Here is a 21077-nt window from a genome sequence, read left to right on the forward strand (position 1 = left end):
TCTTTATATATTTATGTGCTTTTTATAATGACTAATTTTGAAGTTGCAAAGAGGTTTAAAACTTTGGATTTATTCCTGGTGGAAATAGACCAACAAGAGAAATATCCAAAGGTGCACAAAAAAATCTACTGCTTGGCATTTTTAACACACTTGTACTGAAGCAAACATTGAGTCAATTCAATTTAGTCCTAATATATTTGTTTTCGCTTTCTTTAGGAGAACACCCCCCAGGGACAGATGTACTTGGATAACAAAGATGACAGTACAATTTCTAGACAACAAGAGATGGAGCTGAATCAGACCCCTTCACATGAAACCGGTTTATCTGCAACAGTGGCATCCAAACCGGGGACGAGAAGTTGCAATGAGCTGCGGCTATTAAAAGAATATCATGGCATGGTAGCTAGTCTCGGAGAGCCACAGACACTTTGTGAAAATAGAGCAATAGGGGAGGATGACTGTGTTGCTTTGGGGAAGGATTTCACTCAAGTTCCCGTACAGGGAAGGTAAGAATTAGGACAAACAGAATACTTTTATTCTAATTCAAATTCATTGTTACTTCCTTGCAGAGAAGATATGTATTGTCAATAAAAAATGTTTTTTTTCTCCCACAAAGAGAATGGAAAGCTTAATGGGACATCAGAGCAGTCTTAATTGCCTTAGGGGGGTGGTGGATCCCTGTATTTCTGAACTAATCTCAGCTTTAATAGTAGCTATGGGCCCATTTTGCTCTTTTCAAGATTAGACATGTGGCTTTTCTTCCCTACTTGGTGTCACGAGGTGTCACAAAACATACAGGGATAAAGCAGTCTTCAGGCCTCAGCCCCCATCTTTTTCAGAAAGCTGCACCCACCTTCCTGCAAGGGCAGGCAGTAGCTCCAGGCCTTCTGATAACATTTTTCCTGTTGAGTAAAATATAGTCACCGTGAGAGATTCAGGAATAGGCGTAAAATTAAAGAAATATCCCTATGCCGTCTTACAGACAAATATATATCTGATGTTTTATAGAAATATATTTGGGTTCGGGAAAGGATCTCCTGAAGTTTCTCCTTGTTTGATTTTTACCTCTCTTACTCCTGTGAGATATAAATATCTCACATATATATATTATTATTATTATTATTATTATTATTTTTTTTTGTGGAGATGAATCTTATCTGGCTAGTAGTGTATATTTTAGCCAATGTATGTTAGTTGCAATTAAAATACTATTGCGATCTATGTGACCTCTCTATTATGAGTAATTACCCTTTAATCAATGTGACTACTCAACAGAATGCAGATAAAACCATGGATAAACCTTTGCAGATTCACAAGATTTTTGATGAGTTTCAGTGGAATAAGTACTAACTTTTAATGTCAATTGTTCTTTTGCTTGCAATGAAACCTACTAACCATTAAAAAAGGAGGAGAGTAAATCCCCCCCCACTTTTTTTTTCCCATAAAAAGGTTCACTAAACTAGCATGTCTGTATGGTTTGTTTTAATGCATCTACTTAACTTAAATTGCTGAATTATCTTTCAGGGATAAGATTCCTAAGCTTTCTGAATTGTTCAAATGTGATCTGAGACAAGACTTTATAAAAAAAAACCAAAAAAACTATTTAACAGAACAGAGGATTTATCTCAGTTGCAAAAATTACCTTTAAGAAGGTGTTCTTGAGTTAACTGAGGTCCTTTTTTTCAGGGAGGTAGATATTCACCCTATTCTGGACTGAACATTTTCATTTGACTGCAGCTTAATCCTGTAGGTATACTATGGTTAGTGTGTGTATTGTCTTGAGCTGCCTGCCTGTCAAAATGCTTTCTCATTTCCATCACATATTGAAGAACAATACCCTCCAGCTTTTGCTACATTGCATTAGTCTCCCTGGGCTCTGTATGAAGACTGGACCACCCACAGTGGTCCTGGACCATGCACAGAACATCCTGCACACTGAAATAAGAGTCAGCCTTCTTGTTAGGAACAGACTTCCTCCAGTACTGCTCACTATAGGAAACGCAGGCATGTTCCTCTGAACTGCACAGCAAATGAGGTCTAGTGGTGTTCAGTGGGACTGCATCTGTCTGAGGTGTTTATTTACACTGAACTGCACTGTGTGGTATATAGTGGTCTACTAAGAAATCCAGGTTTTAACATAGTGCAAAACACCCTTGAAGTTTGGATTTTAATTTTGAACTTCATTCATTCTCCTCAGCCTTTGCATAATGGGTCAATCAGGCTCTTTTTTCATTAATATCTCAGTATCATCTTGGTACGTGAAAGTGCCTTTCAGCCTATAGACATCGTGCCATGACACTTTCCCGAGTCTCTTACCTTGCAGGAAGGTTTGACACTGCTCTCTGGCCATGCTATTTTGGTTAGCCCTGACATTTCCAAAAGCACAGGCTATTTTCTTCCATCTTGTCTCTGCATGTACAAGCTGTGTCCACAGAGAAAGGCTCTTCAGTCTTGTTGGTCTCATCAGCAGCAGTGCTGCTTCCACAGGAGAAGCCAAACGTATCTTTGTGTCAACCAAATCTGAAATCCTCCTTTTTGATCCACTGGAAGGGGGTGATGTCAGCTGCTTTCAGCCTAGGAGTTAGCGAGCTTCAAAGGGCACCATAGAAATAATTTTTTCTATAGAAATAAGATGAATAGTAATCCCTGGTAACCAATTACTTTCTGATGCCATTTAAAACTATGTTACTGAAAAAAGGAAGTCCTTCTTTGGAATATAAAAGCAGTGGAAGAGTGGGTAATAAAGTAACCAGGCCCTGTGGCATTCATTTCATGTTGGCCTTTTGGTCCCTCTCTTTTTTTGATGTAATTTCTGGGTGTACCTCTTTTAGGTGGTCAGATAATAATGGTGTCTTCTTAAAAGAAAATAAAAAAATGATGGCAGTTGTGCATTGAGTATATTGTGAACTTTTCATGAGAAATTAGACAATGAAAAGAAGGTGATGAAACCAAGCCCTAGAATAACTCCACTGAAGTTATATTTAGATGAATTTGTCCCTGGAATTTGTTGGTTATTTAATGAGATAGTCCTTGGAAATATTTTCTTTAACTTAATGCCTCATTAAGAAGATAAATCCCCGGGATAAAAAACAATACATTTTTTTTTTGAATATGCTTGAATTTGTGTTTCATCAGGCAAAACTATTTCTCTCAGTATATTTCCTGTATTTCAGTTTCACTTACGTAATGCTCACTTCTGTAAGGAAAAGTAAAAACAATCAAGCAAATCCATCTCTTCCTTTACCCTGAATCTGTGGTCCCAGGATCAGTAGGGAAATGATTGGTTTGCAATGAGAAGTTCAGTGAGTTAAAAATCTCTATTGAATTCTTGGTTTGCACCAATACAACAGAAAGATTGCAATTGCATTTCCTGTTAGTTGGAGAAGCTGGGAGAGGATAAGCTATTGTACTCTATTGTAAGAAAGTGAAATTATGCCTTTAGGAGTAAGGGATTATAAATCTTAGTTTTGATTTATAATTATGATGACATATTGCTAATTTAAAGGACATTTATGCAACTTAAAATTCGATGTCAAAAGAAGACATGGTTACTGTCTAAATAAGTAAAATTTATGTGACAATTTAAAAGCTCCTTCAGACAGGGGAAAAAGACTGAGGAAAAAATAGCTCAAAAACATTCAAAACATTCTTTATGTGTCCTAAGACTAATTTTGATCTTTGGCTATTAGAATAAAGTGGGATTTTCTTCTGTTCAACAGCCACACAGGGAAAGCAGTTGTCTTCACATTATAATTGCATGTTTATGTAGGAACCATTCTGATTTTTCATGTCAATCATGCAAACATTAGAGAAGAGTCCAGGACAGATAAGTGACTTCCCAGCAAACTGACACATACATCTTTGTCGTGTAGCTTCTAGTGATATTGCTCACTGCTTGACTGGTGACACTTTTGTCTTTCTTTTCATTTCTTATCAGTAGTGAATGTTTCTGAGTTTTGAATTTCCTGTGAGGATCCTGAAATGATGTGACACTGCAGTGAACAAGTAATATCGAAGAAGTCACGTCTTTGCTAATTGATCTAATGTGGTTCATTTGATTTCGAATATGCTCTCAAGTGTTTGTTGCTAATATGGAGGCATGTGGCCACAACACAGCTTGCTGTGAGCACACTGTGTGGGTGCATAGGACTGCAGAGACTCTGTCAGTTCAGATTACAGTTCTCTGCATTTGCCCCTACTGCATCACAAAATCCCCCTCAAAAACTGAAGCTGTACCTTGAAAGAAGCAATCAGCAGTTCTAGCAAACTTTTAGCTTGAACGGTAGGAAGTATAAAAGAAAGACAATGTTATGCAAAATAGGCAAATAGATTATTGGAAAGTTCTGCTGCCATTTTCTAACTAGCTGTTCCCCAGTTCCTGGAAAAGAGCTTCTGAGAGTGGTAGCAGAAGGATGGCAGAAACGTGGTTGTATGACATAACTTAAGGGCAATGTTGGGCTTCACTTGAGCAAAAGATGTACGTCCCGCACAAGACTGATTTTAATGTTTTTTTTTCTGTTAACAAAATACACAGACAGAAACCTCACTCATGATGAATTTTCCTGTGTTCAAAGTTCTTTAGTTCTTCTGTTTCTGTGTACTATTTGTCATTTCAGTGCTTGTTTGTTATAATTATTTACAATGTTTCAAATTAGTCATGTATTACCATTTCTGTTCTATCATCAGCAGACTAAAACCCTAGCAGTCCCCTGTAGCCACTCAACTGCTTTTTGATTCTGACAGGACATTTTTGTAAGCAAAAATCCACCAATATTAATTTTTGTATCTCAGTGCTTTGTTGAAGGAATTAGGAGGCACTAATTAACTGCTTCACACTTTTTCCACTGTCAAGCTAAAAACTGAACTCAACACTAAGTGAAAAATTTACAGTGTACCAACCTACAGAGATCAAATATTACAACTGAGTTCCTGTGACATTGCAGAAAAACTCGATTTTTGCAAGCAGCTGTTCTCTTTCTAATGGTTAATAACATGGTTATGTTGGGTGTTGGGTTCTTCTTAGTTAGACCTCTTAGGTCGGTTGTGGAAAGATGCCAGTAGCCTACAAGCTTCAATCCTCTTTGGGGTCTGACAGCTGTTTCCACATGTAAACCTCTTTTTAAACAGGAGGAAAGGCTTTTAATGTCAGCTATTTTTTTTTTCTATTTTTTTTTCTTTTTAACATTATAAGGTTGAAGGGTTAAACCCACAAGACAGCCAGACTTTGAGAAGAAATGTAATAGAGGCAATCACAGATGAGCAGGAGGGCATGCATGGGGCTTAAATAGCTGATGTGAGGAGCTATCAGTGCAAGATGAAGCAAATAACTCAGTCACTCAGTATACCTCAGTGAAGCCTTTTCTTTGAAAAACTGTTCTGTATGCCTTGTTCTGTATGCTTTTATCTCTCTAAGTCATGAAACGTCCATTGAAAGAGGAACTGTGAGCTAGGCATTCTAGTTTCTAAGTAAATCTCCTGATAATCAGCATTGTTTTCTCTCTTTCTCTTGTTCCTTCTTCCAGTGATTATTTTGTTGAAGACAAAAGGGTCTCAAGGGAGAGATGAAGGGTTTGCAGGATACTGCTGCTCCCAGTAGTTAGGGTAGCTAGGTGAGAGCTGGGGTATCTTAGTTCATACTGAGTGTTTGCCAAAAAATATTGCCACAGCCTCTGCCCGGGACTGGCTCCTGGAGAATTGCTGCTGAGCGCAGAGGGGGCTCTGGGACACAGGTGGATGGAGAAGTATCTGGCAGGAGAGATATCATGAAAATGCAGACAGTAGCAATACTGAGAAGGATGAATGCAAGCCCTTGTATGTGGCTACAGAGAGACGCTGGGCAAAGCCGAAATGGTGTGAAATAGAGTGAGACCAGGGTGTGGTGAACTGTGGAATGAGATAGATAAAAGCAAGTTAATGCCATGGTTGTAAGCCAGGCTTTAATGCGACCAGTCCCCAGTTATGATAAAACATCCTAACGTACCCAAAGCTGCAGTTAACAAACTGTCAGTCCCAAACCTTGAAACAAGCCAGCAGACCTAATGGCACTCCTTATTTCCTCTGAATACCTTGTACTAGTGAGTATTTACAACTGCATCTTCCAACAAAAATTAGAAATGTTAGCAAGATAAAAACATGGAAGTCCACGATCCTTCAAAAACAAACAAACAAACAACCCCGCCCACACTAAACTATCCTACCCTTGGGTACAAAAAGAAACCTTTTGTTACTTTCTTTCTTTTTTCTTTTTTCTTTTGTCTTTTCTTTCTTTTTTCTTTTTTTTCTTTTTCTTTTCTTTTTTTTTTTTTCTTTCTTTTTTCTTCTCATAGTTTACTGTTTTAGGGCACAGTTCTGCTTGGTGATAGAGATGTGTTTCAGTCTGCCCAACACTTTAAATGCCTTTCCATTAGAATTAATTAGCATCAGATTGGTTTGTCCTCTTGCATTAGAAGCACTGGAAATCATTCTTCAGCTACTGCAGAAGTTTCCAGGATGGTGGCAGTCATACATTTAAGAGCTGAAGTTCATGTTAAATTGAATGTACTTGATGGAAAAATAGATAAGTGGAGATGGAAAGAATTAGACAGTGAATTAAAAAAAAAAAAAAAAAAGGATCAGAGTCTGTGGTCTGGCAAATCTTTTTTTTTTCTTTTTTTTTTTTTTTCCCAAAAACTGCTATTCATAAGGAGCTCAAGTGATTTACTCTGAAATACAGCAAAAGCTGATAAATGAGTCACCAAAATGCTTACAGTGACCAAGCAAGCAATTCTCTGCTTGATAGGTACTAATGGGACTTCATCAGCAACCTGGAATAATTGTGCTAATGGACCAGCAGAAGTCAGAGACCACACAGAGCTCTGTCCACAGCAGGTCAGAGCTAAGTCAAGGACAGAATAGTGAGCTGGAGCCAGGTCCTGTCAAAAGTGGGTAGGTTCAGAATTAATGTACTTGATTTTTTTCCCTTTGCACATTTTATATTTCTTTCAGGCAGGGTGAAATAGAAAATAGATAGATTGGCACTTACAGAAACTCACAGTTTTCAGAAATGCAGCAGAAGAAACTGACTCAGTACTGCCTGTGAATTAGCATCATTCAGAAGCAGCTGTGCAGGGCTGAGGGTTTTGCTCACACTTTCTGAGCTATTCCCTTTTTCTCTGCCAGTTAGTAGGGACAGTAAACACAGTCCATCTGCCAGTCACTTCCTGGTGTCATCCAGGAGAGTTTTTGTAAGGGCTCCCTTGCCTGAAGTGAAGCTCTGGCAATGATGTAGTATGAAAGCATTTGTCTCAGACAGCCATGCTGGCAGTTATATTGAACTGCTATGTGTGGCAGAGCATTTGCTGCATTTGCTGTTTGAGAAGGAAGCGCTATGTTAAATATGAATTTATTGTAAGAAGTCTAATCCTTACCTCATACGGTGCTTCCTTTAATGAGGTAGGTAAATATTTCTCGGTGACTTTTCTACCCACTCTTCTGGTCTTATGCAATTGATTTTCTCTTCTTCTAATAAAATAAAACGAAAAAGCAGCTTGAAATATTCTTTTGTCTCCAATCTTTCTAGTAGTGATAGGAGCAACTCTACCTCCTCAGCCATGTCAATGACATGTGAGCTGCAATCCTCTTTAGGAGTGTATTGACAGCTGGTATATCATGTAAACCTCTTAGAGAGAAAAGCATGAACCTGAATTTAGTCTGATAAAAGGAACTGTAAACCCAGAAAGGAGGGTAACAGAGAACGCTCTTCTGTTTTGTCTGATGCATCTTTAATTGTGTAACCTAAACAGCAGGGATATGTCATAATATTACATAAATACACAGTTTTGTAACATCTATTGGTAGCACATGGCTTCTTTGCTGAGCTGTACAGAGTGGCTGCACAGTACACTCTTTGTGTACTGTACAGAGTAGCTCCCACTGCTTGTTAGTGCAGGTCAATAAGACCAAACTCTCAATGCGGAGTGGCACAATGGACTGTCCCCAGATACGAGCTAAGCCAGAACTGTAAGTAATAGGGATGTTTCAGAGTAAAAAATTTAAACATCAGCTAGTTGAAAGCTATTGTTTTTGACCACAAAATAAATAACAACATACACCCATTGCAAATCTGTTCATAGTTGTATAACAGTATTGAAGAGGATTATAGGGCCAGAAATATTTCAACTAGCCTATTTTTTGAGAAGACAGACTATCTTTGGCAGAAAAGAAAGATTGTCATAAGCATTTGTGTGTTTGGGTATGGTACTAGTCACAGCTTCGAACCTGTAGGTCTGTCAACAACAGTTGAAAGAGCTCCATTAATGTCACTGGACCTGTCATGCTTTCCTTCAGTTGGAAATATGATATTTGTGAGGCAGAACACGAGTTCCACATCAAAAGCAGTTAACAAATGTACCACTTTATATACAATTTAGAGTGGGAGTGAATTTTCTTGTTGTGTCAATCCAACAAATGTTTTAGAGGCTCAAACAGGCAGGACAGAGAAAAGAGAATTCTGGGTCTTCATACTTGTCAAGCACTGTATGAATCTAGGGAGATTTAGGTCATACAAGTAATGCCTTGAGGTCATCAAAATAAACTACTGACACCAGCTTCCTTATATGTAAAGGCATTTACTTGTATGCAGAATTAGTCATCAGGTTCCTGCCTCTGCTATCTATGCATTTCTTCAGGGACAAGATCTTCAAAGTATCACGGTCTACACCACATTTGGTCTTTGTTATCAAGAAGGATGATCTTAGTCACATCATAGCCTGTCCTGTTGAGGTTTCAGTGTTTGGTTCACCAAAGTGAAGTTAATATATAAACTGCAGTAACACCACAGGGTTGAGACTTAAACCATACCTATAGCAATGAAGAAGAAATGTTGATGGAGTCTATCCTTCCTTTCTAAATTTATAGCCTTTTTAAAATTTAATGTCTATATATTTTTGGCTTAAGTTAAAATTTGCTCTTTTATCTCCACTATGTGTAATGATATTTTTCCTATCCAGCCAACAATTTTACCTAATGCTTCCAGAGGAGATAATTCCTGTAGCTTTAGTTCTTTCACTATTCTGATTAATTTTCAGATTGCATAACCTTAAAATAGTACAAGACATACTTCTGCTTCTCATACACCTTATTTTTGGTTTGTTTTTTTAAAACATTTCTTTGCAATTAGTGGATGAAAAGCTCAACATGAGCCAGCAGTGCACACTTGCAGCCCAGAAGGCCATCTGCATCCTGGGCTGCATCAACAGGGGAGTGGCAGGCAGGGTGACGGAGGTGATTGTGCCCCTCTGCTCTGCCCATGTGAGGCCCCACTTGGAGCGCTATGTCCAGGTCTGGGGCCCCCAGCACAAAAAGGATGTTGATCTGTTAGAGCAGGTCCAGGGGAGGGCAACAAAGATGATCAGAGGGCTGGAGCACCTCTCCTATGAAGAAAGGCTGAGACAGCTGGGGCTGTTCAGCCTGGAGAAGAGAAGGCTCCTGGGAGACCTCGTTGCAGCTTTTCAGTATTTAAAGGGATCTTACAAAAAGGTTGCAGGGTGACTTTTCACTTGGGAAGATAATGATAGGACCAGGAATAGTGGTTTTAAACTAAAAGAGGGGAGATTTAGATGAGAGATCAAGAGGAAATTCTTCATTCATAGGGTGGTGAGGCACTGGAACAGGGTGCCCAGAGAAGCTGTGGGTGCCCCATCCCAGGAAGTGTTCAAGGCCAGGCTGGATGGGGCTTTGAGCAACCTGGTCTGATGGGAGGTGTCCCTGCCCAAGGCAGGGGGTTGGAACTGGGCGATCTTTAAGGTCCCTTCAACCCAAGTCGTTCTATAATTCTATAAATTGTAATCTACTTTTAAGTGCCATGAGTCAAGTGCAATGCCATTATCTGGGCTTTAATGTTGTTCTGTTTGTGTAGAGGAACGACTGTTGTTCCATACTGATTATGGAGGTGTAGAAGAGCTACCTATACACTACAACTTTTAAGAGCGATGACTGGTGCCGGTCATTTTATCGTCTCTCTCTTGTCTTGTTCTCTCTCTCTTTTTCCTCCCACTTCATTGCTCCTCTGCTTAGTGTATCTGCTTACCTTTCTTTTTCCTTTTCTTTTTCTTTCCTTTCTTTTTCTTTTGTGTTTTCATATTGTCAGAGTGCCCTTCAGATTTCCTGCTATACCATGCCCTATTGATAATTTCTTTCTGCAAACTGCTTGTGCAGACTATATTGAAAAGACATTTGTTAGTGCAGTGGCTGTTTATCTTTGCAACAGTTTCTTCAGTTGTTTTATTCAAAAGATATATGTGAGAAACTGTGTTTTGTTGGCATTACACTTTATCCAGCTTTCAGGCATCTGATGTGCCTTTCAGACTTCTCTTATTTGGAGATGCTGTTAATTTAAGAGCGCTAAACCTTTTTGATATGTTTGATTTTATAATCAAACAGCTGTGTAACTGGTCCAGTGCAAAGCAAAAGACAGACTTTGCTTTTTTTTTTTTTTTTTTTTCTGATGAAAAGCCTGTTATTTCATGCTTTTCAAAATGCTAACGTGTGCTTTTGATTGAAAATTAATAGATTATTCAAGGAGTAATCTTCAAGAAATAAAACACTTATAAACTTTCTTCTGTCTTTAACTGTCTGAATTAGCTGTGCTCCATGGCACCTCTGCCAGGATAGGACCAATAACAGACATTCTTTGTCTTGATTCTTCTGCTTTTGGAGACAGTCCTATTTGTCTTGCTTCTTTAGTGGTATTCATTTGTAAGGACCTGCTGGTTTTTGATCTCTCTTTATGTAGCAACTTGGAGCCTTCTGCCTTAATGAGAGGAAGAAGACAGAAAGAAGCTGAGGGCAATGGGCCGCTATGTCAGCATGGGGTTTCCCCTTTTCTGCAGATACTGTCTTGCTGGAGAATTATCTTTTTGTAGCCAGAAGCATTGACTCTCTCCCTTTTCTCTTTTCTTTTTGTTTGGGAGCACAGAATAAGGTTTTATTTATGTAACCTCATGTCTGGATAGTCAGAAATTTTTATGTGGATGCAAAGACTTATTATCCATGTGCCTACTGAGCAGAATCCTATCTTTTTATGGTGATCAGTGTCCAGGTCTTGTTTAGCTTTGGGAGGCTGCTGGTTTTTAGAACATGCATAGCAAATGTTATGGCATTTCTCATCAAGAATATGTTAGGTCAGGAGCAAGATGGAAAGAAATCACCTCTGTGAGATTATGGAGTAATCAAAGTGTCACTCTGTATAGGTCCAGAACGAATGCAGTGTCTGAGAGGAGAGAATCTGGCATCTGTGTGATGGGGAGGGAAGTACTGCATCGTTGCTATCAAGAAATATGATGTACAGTTAAACCGTGTTGCTGGAACAAAGCCACCTGCCAAGTAGGAAAAGGAATTTCTTTCTGAACCCTGAAAGACCTGTTTTTGTTTTGTTGACTTTTTCAGTGCACAGGAGTATGTTGTTAGCTGGAGAATGATTACAGCAAATCAGGAGAAAGGAAACTGAAATGGCATCATTATTCTTTACTTTTTCTGATAAGTTTCCCCCTTTGGGTGAGACTTGCAGATATAATTATCATGCTAGTCAGAATGAGACAAGGAAATTCTCAGAATTTCTTGGATTGCATAATTTATAATAGTTTATTACTATTATTTTTATTTGGGAAAACCTATGTTTACTGTATTTGCAGACTCAGATCTTATGTTTCAAATTCGTATTCCATTCGACTGAATCAAAAACCTATGTTTTAAAGCTTCTCGTTAACATAAATTAGATAGCTCCTTTCTGACATTGTAGCCTTGAGGTCCCTAGAGATATCAGTCTCTAAAGGCAGAAGAAAGGTATCTGGTAGCAAAACAGAACCCAATACTGTGGAACGAGCTTCCTGAGGCTTGGAAACTGTATGTGTTTACATGTTACAATGTTCTAAGTGAAGGGCTGCTACAGGGAAAAAACATAATTTTTGTGAGAAAAAAATGCATTTATTCTTGTATCGTTTCATTCAATATTCTGCAAATGTTGACAGTAAATAGTGTATTATTATCAGCTACCTTTATATTCTGCCTTGTGTCTTTAATTTGTTCCTCTGGGATTTTCAGCGCTTTAAAAAAATCTCTCTGATATTACTCTTAGATGAATACAGTGACTAGTGATATGGATTTAGTCTGTACTGGAAGTTACCTGTTAGGAAGGAGAAAATCATGTTTGGAAGGACTTGTTCATAGCTCTTTATATTCCTAATAAATACTGAATAACTTTTCTGGTGAAAAATCTTTTGTACCAAAAAGAGATTTAATCTGAGAGCAAATAAAAAGTACACACAAAAGAAGTATGAAAATCAGGATGCTAATATAGACATTGTTTGTGTGAGGCTTATATATTTTTTAATGAGTAAACTCACTCAAAGTTCATAGAATCATAGAATCATTCAGGTTGGAAAAGACCTCTAAGATCACCTATTCCAGCCTTTAACCTAATACTGTCAAGTCTACCACTAAACCATGCTACTAAGCTCTATATCTACATATTTCTTGAAGACCTCCAGGAATCAACCACTTCCCCAGGCAGCCTATTCCAATGTTGCACAACCCTTTCAGTGAAGAAATTTTCCCTAATATCCTACCTAAACCTCCCCTGAAGCAACTTGAGGCCATTTCCCCTCATCACTTGGTGCTTGGGAGAAGAGTCTGATCCACACCTCTCTACAACCTCCTTTAAGGTAACTGTAAAGTACAATAAGGTATCTCCTGAGCCTTCTTTTCTCCAAGCTAAGCAACCCCAGCTCCCTCAGCTGCTCCTCATAAGACTTCACCAGCCCTTTGTTGCCCTTCTCTGGACTCGTTCAAGCACCTCAATGTCCTTCTTGTAGTGAGGGGCCCAAAACTGAACACAGTACTCGAGGTGTGGCCTCACCAGAGACGAGTACAGGAGTAAAGTCACTTCCCTAGTCCTGCTGGCCATGCTATTTCTAATCTAAGCTAGGATTGATGTTGGCCTTCTTGGCCACCTGAGCACATTGCTGGCTCACATTCTACCACCTCATCAACCAATACCCCAAGGTCCCTTTCCACCAGGCAGCTTTCCAGCCACTCTTCCCCCAGCCTGTAGCGCTGCATGGGGTTGTTGTGCCCCAAGTACAGGACCTGGCACTTAGCCTTGTGGAACCTCATATGCAGTTGGCCTCAGCCCATCAGTCCAGCCTATCCAGAGCCCTCTGCAGAGCACTTCTACACTCGGGCAGTGAGTGTAGACAACACTTGTGCCTAACCTGTTGTCATTTACAGACTTACTGAGGGAAGTAAATTCTTCAGGTTCCTTGTATAGCCAATATGAGAGATGGGGTGGAGGAAAATGATTTGAGGAGCTCTGTCCCTTGCTAGTGACTGTAACTATCCTAGACCAGACCTTTAGATGGCAAAAGTTATATGAATAACTTCAGTGTCTTATGCTCAGCCAGAAGCTGAAAAGGAAATTTTAATACCTCCATTGTAACCAAAATAATGAAAAGATTAAATATAATGGAAGAACTCCATTCTAGTGAGAAAAATACCCATTATTTTATCAACTTAATCGTGCTATTTCAATATATAATAGCTATATCGCTCCTACAAATGATTTTTTAATCTTAAAAATTTCCTGATTCTGCCTACTCTGAGTATTGTGTCTCGTGTCCTAGCTTTGGAGAGAATTTTAACATTTTTTGCTGGGTCCAATCCACTGACATCAGGGTTTATATAGGCCAAATGAGTTACAGCGTAATATCTTATGAGAACCTGATCATTTACCAGATATGTGTCTGAGCTCTTGAACTTGCCTTGTTTTGTTATATAGTGGCCAAAGGACAAAAGAAAAGTCCCAGCAAGGTAACGATAGTTGGGATCCAGCATGTGTTTTCTAAAACAAAGCTTAATTTGATGAAAGCTTGAATTTTATAAACTATGGGGTGGCCTGCTGCTTGCCTTTGCCTGCCCTCTCCAACACCTCTCCAGGCACAGAAACCAATCACACTTTTTTTTGTGTTGTTAATGAGTTTTTTTCATACATCTGTCATCTGCCAGGCCTTTTTTTTTTTTTTTTTTTTTAACTCTAAGCAATGAAAATACATTGTTTTTCATGACAAAGTTAATATATTTTTTTTCTTTAAATGTTGCAGGTATGAATAGTGTTATCTCCAAATTCCTGAAACAAAACAACAGAGCAACAATTTAAAAAAGAAGAAAAATGGCTTCTTTATGATTTCATCTCTAAGTATAGCTTACTAATTACTCTTTTCAATCTCCAAAGCTGGGGTGAATAGCATACAAAACCAAATTTTGAGTATGCAAGGCCAAAAGCACAATTACATGTGACAGTTTGTCAGTACATCACTTGGATTAATGAAAATTGTATCAAAAAAATCCTTTCTCATCATTCTGTATGAAAGTGTTCCCTCATCTTGGAAATGGTCAATGGTCATCTTCTAACAGTACTTCATTTTCTTTTATTGTCCTTAAATTGATCCAGTCTGATAGTGAATCTTCATTCTTCAACATACATGCCCCAAACCTTTGGGAGTACAACATTATATTAATACAGTGCTTGGAGAATAACTTTCTCCATAGGTAGTCACATTATGGAATCATAGAATGGCTTGGGTTGGAAGCAACCTTAAGGATTGCCCAGTTCCAACCCCCCTGCCATGGGCAGGGATGCCACCCACTAGATCAGGTTGGCCAAGGCCACATCCAACCTGGCATTGAACACCTCCAGGGGTGGCGCATCCACAGCTTCTCCAGGCATCCACAACTTCTCTGGGAACTTCATTCAGTTGCTTCTCAGACCTGTCTTTCTGTTCAAGTTTTTGTCATCCCAGGGCCCCTAATTGCATCTTTAAGAGACCCTGGTTAGATAGAAAGTTAAAACATAAAGTTGTGACTACTTCCTTAACTTTTGAGATTCTTGGAATTGTCTCACAAACTGTAAAAAATTATGCCCCTCCACTCCACCTGTTTTATTTGCCATAAATTCAGTTAGCAACAGAGTTGGTTAAGCTAAAATCCCGTAGTGAATGCCAAAGAGAAAAGCTGGCATTTAAAAGCCAGGCTTGCAGAATATGCTAAAGTATTATGAGTGCAGCCATGCTTAAAGAGTTGCTGATAAATTGCCTCCTTGTAGCAGATTCATTTTTCAGCATGTCCTGCAGTATTGGAGAATAATACCTCTTAACAGGTTATCTATGTAATCCATAGAGAGACTGGGTTTTGGAACTTGGACCACTACCAACCCTGGCTACTGCTGCCTATTTCAGATTTGTAGCTAGCTGGCAGTCACCAACAGCTAAACTGTTTTGGCAGCACCTGCTCCTGAAATGTATTTTCTCCTTCAGACTATCCACAGTTTTTGTATGCTGCCCCTGGTAGCTTTCCAATTTTCTTTGCTGAAGCAGACAATGGAGAGGAAGAAACAGCAGCAATGCTTTCTCAATACAACCTGTTAGTCTTTCAAAGGGCGGCCTTTCTCTATCTGCCCCATCAATGTCTCCCTGCTAGGTGGTCACAAGGCTCTGGGCTGGCCCTGGTCCCTGTCCTAGTCTCATCCCTACTCCTCCACTGGTTGCTGTAGGATGGGCCTTGGCTGTGGAGGGCACAGCCCTGCCAGCCCCATAGCTACCCTCTGCTCCTGACTCCTTCCTGATGGGGCAGTCAGCCCTTGTGGCACCATGACATGGGAACAGAAAATGTATGGAGAAGAGTGTAGTCCTCTCAGGTAGAGCCAGATGAGCTTCAGGTCATTTTAAGGATTGGGGCATCTTAAGGATTAAGTATTTTCTTTTAGCTTCATCCAGTGCAGTGGAGTCCTGGTCGATATATGTTGTTAACCATATCCTGAAGTCTTCTTGATGGAGATTTCCCCTGGCAGAAGCAGGCAAAAACTCTTGAGGAAAAGGAGCAATCAAGTCCTGGAGGTATCTGAAAATTGTATTTTTCAGGGGAGTGCAATAACCCCACAAAGGCTGATTTGATTAAAAAAAAAAAAAAAAGAAACACGGGAAGTGTTCTATTTTCCAAGCTATTTCCGAACTTAAAATTGTCTTAATTCTTCAAGTAACAGAATATTGAAAAAATAGAGGACAAGACACCACTGCCACATCTTCTTGTGGGACATATCCACCTCCCAAGATCCAGCAGAACTAAATGAATTCAGCTCATTGCTTAAGTCCTATATAAGGAACCATTTCTGTCTGGGACAAGCTCAACAGACATTTCACTACATCTATCTTAAGCATGCTCTTTATTTGCCTGGGGACTTGGCACACAGCAGGTGCTTCTCAACATGAGACCTGCCAGTTGGCTTTGCCTCTTGCAGTGCCTTGCTGTCAGGTAGTGCCAGCACCACAGTCCTCTGGGGAATCCTGTACAGTCCTGTCTAATAAAAAATTAGGAAAGTCAAAGAGAAAATGAGCCTGGATTAAGTAATGCTTTCATTGCTAAATTTCCCTGACATCTTAATAGTGCATGCTTTTAAAGGGTTGAGAGGTTATTGGCTGATTTAGTTGAAGCTACACAAAGCAGTCATGGGGAAACGTCTGGAGCCTGTTTAGAGATGTGAACTGTGGAGTCTTCGATCTTTCTCTTGACAATTAGTATATCAGTTGACTATATTTCATTTGCAGTGGGTAGTCATAACAGTTCCCCCATGACGTGCTACCACTGAGGACAAATCATGAAGGAGGGTTGTGTCTCTGTGTAGGCACTTACATATCATGAGGTTGATGGATGTATGCATACTGCTGCTTAGTCCACAGTCAGGGTTTAAAAGCTGAATGCTAGGATTTTGGTCAGCACAGTTAGTACCACACAACTACTGTCCAAAAGTGGATTTGATTAGATACTGACAAATACCAAATCTGGTGGAAGAATGTGTGTTAAATGTGATCAAATGCTGGTATAGGCTTGTCTTTTTGTGTTTTTCTTTTTTTGTTTGCTCTATTTTTGTTTTATTTTCATAAAAAAACCTCTGTTTTTCAATTTATTTCTACAATGTGTTTGTTTACAGCTATGATAAGAGTAATTAGTTCAGTACACATGACTTGGTGTAAGGATAAATATTGTATAATCAAGGAAGAGAGTGCTTCTGAAACTAGGCTTTAGCCTACAACAACGTAGAAATGATAAATTAAAGTCTTACAATTGTTTCTAGACTCCTGCATGATTAATTATCTCTCATGTTCTTACTCAGGTCTTCTCCTCTAGGAAACTTTGCTTAAGTTTTTATTAACTTTGATATAATCTCTTGTCTCTATAGTACTTTTGGTCTTTTGTTTACAGGGAAAGCTCACACAATGTTTTAGTGACTATTAATTCAGGAAAGTATGCTACTTTTTTTTCTTTTTCTTTTTTTTTTTTTTGGAAGAGATTCTGCTTTAATGTTTTATATAGTGAAATTTTCAATAAGTTATGTTCAAAACTGCTGATGTTCTTGCACAATATGTATGCTTCCATATTCACCTCTTCTTCTCTTCTGACCCAATCCTTTCTGCGTAAGTGAGGATCATTGCTTTGTGTTGTCATGGAAATAGCTCTTTTACTCATATTTGCGTGCATGACTTAACATATGAAGCATTATACTTGCTGATGTTTAAAATGTATGCTTTTTTATTATAGGGAGTGTAAACTTAATGCATTGTGTGTCATGATTAATCTTTTCAATATGAAGCTAAATAATAGGCTCTAACCAAACCTAGTGATTATTTTAAAAGTTTGCCAGCTAACTAGGATGAGTGTGGTCTTTTTCTTCCTCAGGTTTCTGTAGGTACCTTTTGGTATCCTCTACTTCAGTGTATTTGGGATTGAAAGGTTGTTCATTGCTGAAAAATTGTTCCTAACAAAATCATTTAAAATGGCATGGGTAAACACATTAGGAAGGTCTGAAAAGGCAGTGCTCACATGGTCAAGGTGCAGGTCTGGTGCTCAAGGGCAGGAATGGAGTTCTCTCTGTGGACTTCATCCCAAGTCCCCCGAAGACTTTGGAAGTAATCATTTGCAGTTAATGGAAAACAGTAGCTTGTTGTAGACTCTTCTGCCACTGACTCTGAATAACATCTGAAGCGTCGTCAGCTCATCAGAGGGAATGGCTGGAGACTCCCACATTTCTTCTTTTCCTCTCCAGCTCTCCTTGTACTGTTCTGCATGTCCAGGAGGTTAGGGGGAGCCTAATTCTCCTTACACTGCCCAAATGAGTGTAGGAGATTGAAGGTCACATCTCTGCTTACAGCTGTAGTGAAGTACAACTTGCCACCAAGAAAGTGTGAACCGTGCTTATGCTTGGGAGCAGTGGCACATCCACAGATTGTGGGGGCTTCTGCAATAGATGCCTTTGGCTTGTATTCACACCCTTGTGTTTTTTAATGTGTTGGTGGGATCCTTTTCCATCTGCTGTCAGACAGCTGGAACTTCATCTGTGGACACCATGGCTTGGCAGGACCTGCTGTATCATCTGTGGCAGGGATAGACCTCCTACAACTCTGGTTCATCTTCTGGGTTACTATGGAGACAGAAATTGTAATTGCTTGAAAGATTAGCAATAGGAAAGTATGACTTTGACTGCAAGTAATGAGCTCAGAAAATGCACACATCCTCAGAACAAACCTATACTCCTATGGAGAGAGCCAAAATCTGTATATAAGGCTGTCACAGCAGTAGCCAAGTGGTTAAGAACACAATCTTCTGTTTGAAAGATTTCTTTTAATTAAAAAACAAAAACAAACAAACACAAACAAAAAAAAAACCCAACAAAACAAAACCAAAAAACATGCCCTGCTGTAGCAAATGTGAGAATGAATGTGACCACAGCTGCAGTTACACAGGAGGCAGGTCATACTCTTATTTTTCTAATGTCAATTCTATATGGATCTTTCCACATGAATGTTACTTTATGAGTCTTTGAAGGAGTTCTCATCAAATACTTTCTACCAAGATTTTGGTTGGTTGGGTGCTTTCCCATTTTAAGTTATGGTGTCTCAGAAGAATGAAGGTGTTTCTGCAGAAGTACTGTTTTTAATTTTTTCTCATCCCTTTGGAAGGAAAGTGAAATGGGAATGTTTATTTTTTGTGCAAAGGTCTATGTGTATGTACATATAAATTCACATGTATGTAAATGCAATTTTTTCATGCCTCTTCTCATGATGTATAAAATGCTAATGACTTTTGACTCTGAATCATGAGAGAAAAACAATGGGCACAAGTGGTATCCTGCTTACCAACTCCTCACCTGCACATAATATAAATTACGTTAGGCTTTCTACTTTGGGATTATATTCATTTTTATAATCTGTGCTATTCTTTCATTATTTTTTCCCCCCAACTTTTCTTTCTAGAGCTTTCAGCCTTCAAGATTCTTTTATGCCCTAATTAGCTTTATTGTTTATATTACTCTCATACTCTAATTAGGGTAATCACATCATGGGGGAGTTGAAGCTCTCCTGCTTTTTCTCTAATTATTTTTGTTTTGTCAAGCCTGGCTGTTTCCTGCTGCTTATTCTTGTCTATGTGTTTTTACTCTTTACAAATTGATGTTGTCATGTACTAATGGCTTTCATTTTATCTGAAGAACCTTCCCAATTTTACTATATTGGCCCTTCTTGGCAATCTGTGAAGCTCTGTAGTCCCATTTAAGTATTGCAAGACATATACCAGTCAGCAGGGATAACAGATGCACAGAATAAAGAGAGGGTAATGTCTTTAACTTCTGGATTCTTCACTTCATGTTCAGTCATTTAAAGCATCTTCCACCAAACCTTGGGCCTCTGCCTGGTTGCCATAGCTGTAGTTCCTTTGCCTTGCAGCACTGTTTGCACAGTGGTCACTCATTCATGGTAGTGATGTGGACTTACTGTGCACTTTGGGGTAAAGAGCAGAACATATCAACTCTGGCATGTCTCTGATGAAGCTGAACGTACGCTCACCCAAGGATGTCTACACAAAGTGCCAATTTTTAACTTGCCAGTGTTTCTGTGCTGCTCCAGCTATTCTGCTATCAGTACTTCAGCTCAGTATTGGGAAGCTACTGAGTTAAAAGCAGTTTCAGAACTAGTTTTTCTGAATTCACATGTGACTACCATGCAAGAGTCTTTACATAGAGGCAGCATGATCAGCTGTCCCACTCTCTGCTTCCCTTTTCATGCATGTGAGGACTGGTGTGTGACGAGTCCCTGCCCTGCTCACCATGCAGACCTGGGCACTGTGGCAGGACATGGTGGGTTTGTGGTGGCAGCACGCTGTCATCAGCCCTCACTGGTGCTTGAGGATGGGGATTGTCTATCTCTACAGATTTATATATATATATATATACACACAGGAATATAACACAAAGCAGTGTTGGTAACACACTAACAATTAAATGGAAGAAAATGGAGGTTTTTGTAGAAAGTTTTCTGGTTAATGATCTTAGATTTTGCACCTGTCCTAGGATGAAAAGAAGTAAAGTAAGTGTGGAAAGGTTAATGGTATGCACAATGTAAGGTTACAACAGAATAGCATGCAATACAATACTTTTTGGAATCTCTTTCCTTTTTTTTTTGTGTGTGTGTGCGTGTGTGTGTGTGTGTGTTTGTGCATGTTTGAAACAAATGGCATCATTTTGTTTAATATCAGAAACAGCTAATCAGTCTTTCCATCAGTTAAATTTCTGAATGTGCAAGTTCGAGGCCCACCATCAGAATTTTTATCAAATGTGTCAACTTAGGATGCAAATTCCAAATGTAGAGGAATGCCAGGATCAGCCAGAAGCATATCAGTATTGCTCGTTGACTACACGCTTGAAGTCCTAATAGTGTTTTTACTCTCCTTATGGATCCCATTCTGTGAAAGCTCTAGGTAATCTTTTACATCTAAGGCTATGATAAGATTAAAATAGCACTTGCTTTAAAATATCAGAGTTTCTCCACTTAAACATTTTGTGTGAATGATCTCCTATTTAAAAAAGGAAGTACTTCGATAGTTTCAAAGTATGCAATCATCTCTTCACAGATGAAGTGTCAGTGCAATGTAGCACCTGAATTCTAATCTGTCCAGCATTTGACCTGATGTACTGGATAATTCAGTCTCTCTAACACTTCTTT

At 39.1% G+C, this 21077-nt stretch overlaps 1 protein-coding gene across 4 annotated transcripts in view; it reads left to right on the forward strand.

The window, feature by feature from the left end:
- OCA2 (OCA2 melanosomal transmembrane protein) overlaps positions 1-21077 on the forward strand; it is a 205771-nt gene that overhangs the window by 24711 nt on the left and 159983 nt on the right. For all 4 annotated transcript variants that reach the window (XM_080585517.1, XM_080585519.1, XM_080585520.1 and 1 more), the window contains exon 2: positions 217-506. In XM_080585517.1, coding sequence (XP_080441643.1) covers positions 238-506 — 269 coding nt within the window. In that variant the 5' untranslated portion in view covers positions 217-237. The remainder of the gene's footprint in view (positions 1-216; positions 507-21077) is intronic.

This window comes from Anser brachyrhynchus (genome assembly GCF_964034855.1).
Source record: "Anser brachyrhynchus genome assembly, chromosome: 1".
Classification (NCBI taxonomy): Eukaryota; Metazoa; Chordata; class Aves; order Anseriformes; family Anatidae; genus Anser; species Anser brachyrhynchus.